The sequence below is a fragment of the Gymnoscopelus braueri genome (genome assembly GCF_963280865.1).
Source record: "Gymnoscopelus braueri genome assembly, chromosome: 22".
Taxonomy (NCBI): Eukaryota; Metazoa; Chordata; class Actinopteri; order Myctophiformes; family Myctophidae; genus Gymnoscopelus; species Gymnoscopelus braueri.
Window position 1 is genome coordinate 30,521,938 of NC_137624.1, and position 3,828 is coordinate 30,525,765.

At 39.2% G+C, this 3,828-nt stretch overlaps 1 protein-coding gene across 2 annotated transcripts; it reads left to right on the forward strand.

Annotated features, from left to right (window-relative positions):
• The first annotated feature begins 354 nt into the window (after positions 1–354).
• Positions 355–3,337, forward strand: esm1 (endothelial cell-specific molecule 1). 2 transcript variants are annotated; one of them, XM_080419409.1, is made up of 3 exons: positions 355–783; positions 1,695–1,841; positions 2,629–3,337. In XM_080419409.1, exons 1-3 carry the CDS (start codon positions 474–476, stop codon positions 2,715–2,717), a joined length of 546 nt encoding a protein of 181 aa, XP_080275535.1. In that variant the 5' UTR covers positions 355–473; the 3' UTR covers positions 2,718–3,337. The 2 variants fall into 2 exon arrangements, with proteins under 2 accessions (XP_080275535.1, XP_080275536.1); XM_080419410.1 differs by having other exon boundaries at positions 2,632–3,337.
• The last annotated feature ends 491 nt before the right edge of the window (positions 3,338–3,828 follow it).

Genomic DNA, 3,828 nt, shown 5'->3' on the forward strand with positions numbered 1-3,828 from the left:
ATTAGTTTGTGAGATCAGCACAACAAGGCAGGCAGACAGGCAGACAGACAGACACAGACATGGGCGAAAACACAATCTCCGCCCCGGCGGAGATAATACCTTAACCTGCTGACATCAGGACAGGTCACATGCATTTCAATTCCTGGATGGCGGTGGTTCAGTGTGTTAATCCCACTTCCATACCGGATTTCTAAAAAAAAAAAAGGGGCAGTGGTAAAAGCCGAAAGGATGACAACACCGGATTGAGGAAATTGACGAGGGCAAAAAAAAAAAAAAAAAAAAACATGTGCAAAACAAAGTTGTTCAATGCTGATAATAACTCTGCAACCCGAGGAGCCAGAGGTCACTGCATCCAAGACGCCAGAGGTGGTCGCTCCAGATCTGTCCGGGAACAAATCCCTTTATTAGCCTAAGATCGGGTTCATTCAGCCTTAAAAAAGACCAGAAGAAACAACCCTGCATCCATCCCCGCGATGTCTTTTCTCCTCCTCACTGTGTTGTCTACGATAATAGTCCAGGCTGATGCTAAAGCCTGGGGCACGAACGTCAAGTACGCAGTCAACTGCCCGGAGCGGTGCAACGCGGAGCTGTGCGGCGGCACGGGGCGCTGCAGGCGGACCGTCCTGGATGACTGCGGCTGCTGCCAGGTCTGTGCGGCGGCCAGGGGGGAGCACTGCTACCGCACCGTGTCCGGCATGCACGGCGTCAAGTGCGGACCCGGCTTGTTCTGCGAGTTCTACAAGGACGAGGATGATTACGGAGATGAATATGGAATCTGCAAAGGTATAGGCTTATTGTTATTATTCATTCACACTGACTGATCTGATCTGGCGCACCTGCTGCACAGCTAGATGAGTCAACGTGTTTTTGCTTAAAGGAGTAGTTCACCGGCCCCCCCCAAAAAATGGCATATTTTCTGCAATTACACACACCCCATGAAGCCTTGTTGAATTCATGGAGATTTTTCTGTTTTTGTCGCATTCCTGAGCCAATAATTTGATGACCGGGTCATCGGTCAATAGGAGTCTCAGATTCCATGGAGTCTCCGCCGGTTATCAAATTATTGGCTCAGGAATGCGACAAAAACAACGAAATCTCCATGAATTCAAGGCTTCATGGGGTGTGTAATTGTTTGAAAATAAGTTTTAAAAAATGTGGGTGAACTATTCCTTTAATGTGATATATGCATGCTATGCCTGATAAATACTATTTTTTTTGTAAATAAAAATAAAAATGTTTTAAATAAAAACAAAAATTGATGTCTATAGCTTTCCACGCAAATTTATATTGTATGATTAGCTCTTTGTAGGTCAATTAGGTTACCCAAAATTAGCCTGATACATGCTTACTTTAGGCCTTTGTCACATTTTTACATTTGGCTTGGATTACAGTTTTTATCTGGTTATTTTATGAATATAGGCAGCCAAAATAGGCTTAAAACAACAGTTGCACTTGGACAGTCAGCTCCACTGTCTGCAGTATAGTAGCCTACTGTAGTGTAGTCTGTAGCTGTTCAAGTGCATTTGTTGTTTTAAGCCTATTTTGGTTGTGTTTTTTTAACAGTAAGGCAGGCTATTCCAATAGGCTATACTCCAAAAATATCAGCTCTTGCCGTTTTGATCAACTGTGATAGGAGGATATGGAACCCCTCTGGGAGGTCGTGTAGCCCATATATGATGTGTTTTTTCCCACAGATTGCATGTACGGAACCTATGGGATGGAGTGCCGCAAGACATGCAACTGCAAAGGATCCATCTGTGACAGGGAGACAGGGGCTTGTCTCACCTTCAAGTTCTTCTCCAAAATTGCAAGCAAGCTCAAGACTCAAGAATCCCTTGAAGGTAATACTACTGTCCAAGTCAAGTTGTGGGGGGAAAAAAAGAAACAGGGATACATTCTAAAATAAGCTTTAATCCTTAAATATAGATAATTACTCCATACAGTAATTTGAGGTCTTATATAATAACTTAATAACTTTTTCAATATCACATAGCCTACATTATGTGCTCTTACAAAAGTGAAAAGACGTGGATATATACTTTTCATCTGTATGAATGGACTATATATACTGTGTGTGTGTGTGTGTGTGTGTGTGTGTGTGTGTGTGTGTGTGTGTGTGTGTGTGTGTGTGTGTGTGTGTGTGTGTGTGTGTGTGTGTGTGTGTGTGTGTGTGTGTGTGTGAACATTAGGCCTGTCACAATTATTAATCGTCTATAATTATTTGAGATAATCGCAATTATTTGTGCATAATCGTCATAATCGTTTCCATGTTGAATAATGTTCATACAATTTCAAACATTACAACAAGCTTACAACACGTCATGAAGTGACGTGTTGTAAGTGATTAAGTAATTATATAATCATGTCAGTCATTAATTTGTATATTTAAGTTATTTGTCATATCTGCCCTGTGGAAATTGTGATTAAAAAGCCTAAAACCCCAAAAAGAAATTAAAATTGTATTCATATGTTCCAATGTTCAATGCCAAAAACACAATTAAATTGTTAATCGCAATTATCTGTGTGACAATTAATCGTCACGTAAAATGTCATAATGGTGACAGCCCTATAGTGAGTATTATAATGTAAATGTGATGTATTTATAAACCTCTTCATTTGCCTTTTCAGGAGGAGGCGAGCTGGGCTCAGGAGAAAGTCAGAATACAGAGCTGAACACAGACACACCTGCTGCTCCAAAATGGCTCACCCCTCGCTGACCAGCACTTCCACAACTGAATCAGTTCAGTGTAAATGTAGCATAGTATTAACTTATAAATGATTGAAGTATATTTTAATATGTTAAAAGAACAAACAAACTTTTGTACTGCTTTTTGAAAGTTTATTTTGTTTCTTTGAGATTGTTTTTTTTTATATTTATCCCTGTGTTCCGATAAGAAGGCTATGTCAAGAAAAACTGCAAATGATCTTAGAATTATACTTTGTAGAGCAAATTATATTCACATTGTCATTCATTGTGCCTTTATGTTTGGAAAACAGGTAAATCAGAAAATAGATAGTTCAAGCGTTAACCAAGGCGATACAAATGTTTTCTTTTATTTTTTTCACGCAAACCATTGAAACAAAGCAAAAAAAGTACTGTACTGAATTATATAAGGTTCTATAATTGCTGACATGGAAAGGTTCATACATAGGCCTATGTACACCAACTAATGTACAGGAAGCTCCTACAATTAAACCAAAGTTATGGAGAGAAAAACTTTGACTACAGTACCTTGACAATTACTGCATATATAATACACTGTATTTCCCTATTAACTTTACTAACCATGTTCAATACAGTAAGTACACATTAACTACTAATTAAACAAATAATAAAATAAAACTAAAATCCCTATACGTAATTGAAAGCTGTGAAATAGGCATATTTATAGAAATGATCAATTGGATCTGGTTCTAAATTATGAACACAAGGACTTAAAGGATACCGCCAGTGGTATTTCATGTACTGCATGGTTCCACTGACATACTCCATGGTTAAACCGTGGTTACTTAAAAGATATGAAATAATACTGTATCAAGGCTAAAAGGACTAATATTGCAGTACATTCAATAGTACTTAAGTGTTGTCGGACTAGGATCACTTGGTACATTTGTATGTAATGTTTTGAAACCATGGTGTATACATTTTATGTAATCAGTGGAGCCAAATGTGAAGGGGAAAAATACAAAACTAGCGGTATCCTCGAAGAGCTTTGTGAGCAAGGTTTGTACTGTAAGGCATTGGTTCTCAAAGTGGGGTCTGGGGACCCCCAGGGTTCCCTGGGGGGTACCAGGGGGTCCCCAGTGAAATTAGTTAATAAAGCGTCA

Bases quoted from the DNA above. Each gene is read 5' to 3' on its own strand.
- esm1 (XM_080419409.1), top strand. From the start codon at position 474: ATGTCTTTTCTCCTCCTCACTGTGTTGTCTACGATAATAGTCCAGGCT. The intron at 784-1,694 runs GTATAGGCTTAT...TTTTTCCCACAG, and splicing joins TGAATATGGAATCTGCAAAG to ATTGCATGTACGGAACCTAT. The intron at 1,842-2,628 runs GTAATACTACTG...TTGCCTTTTCAG, and splicing joins GACTCAAGAATCCCTTGAAG to GAGGAGGCGAGCTGGGCTCA.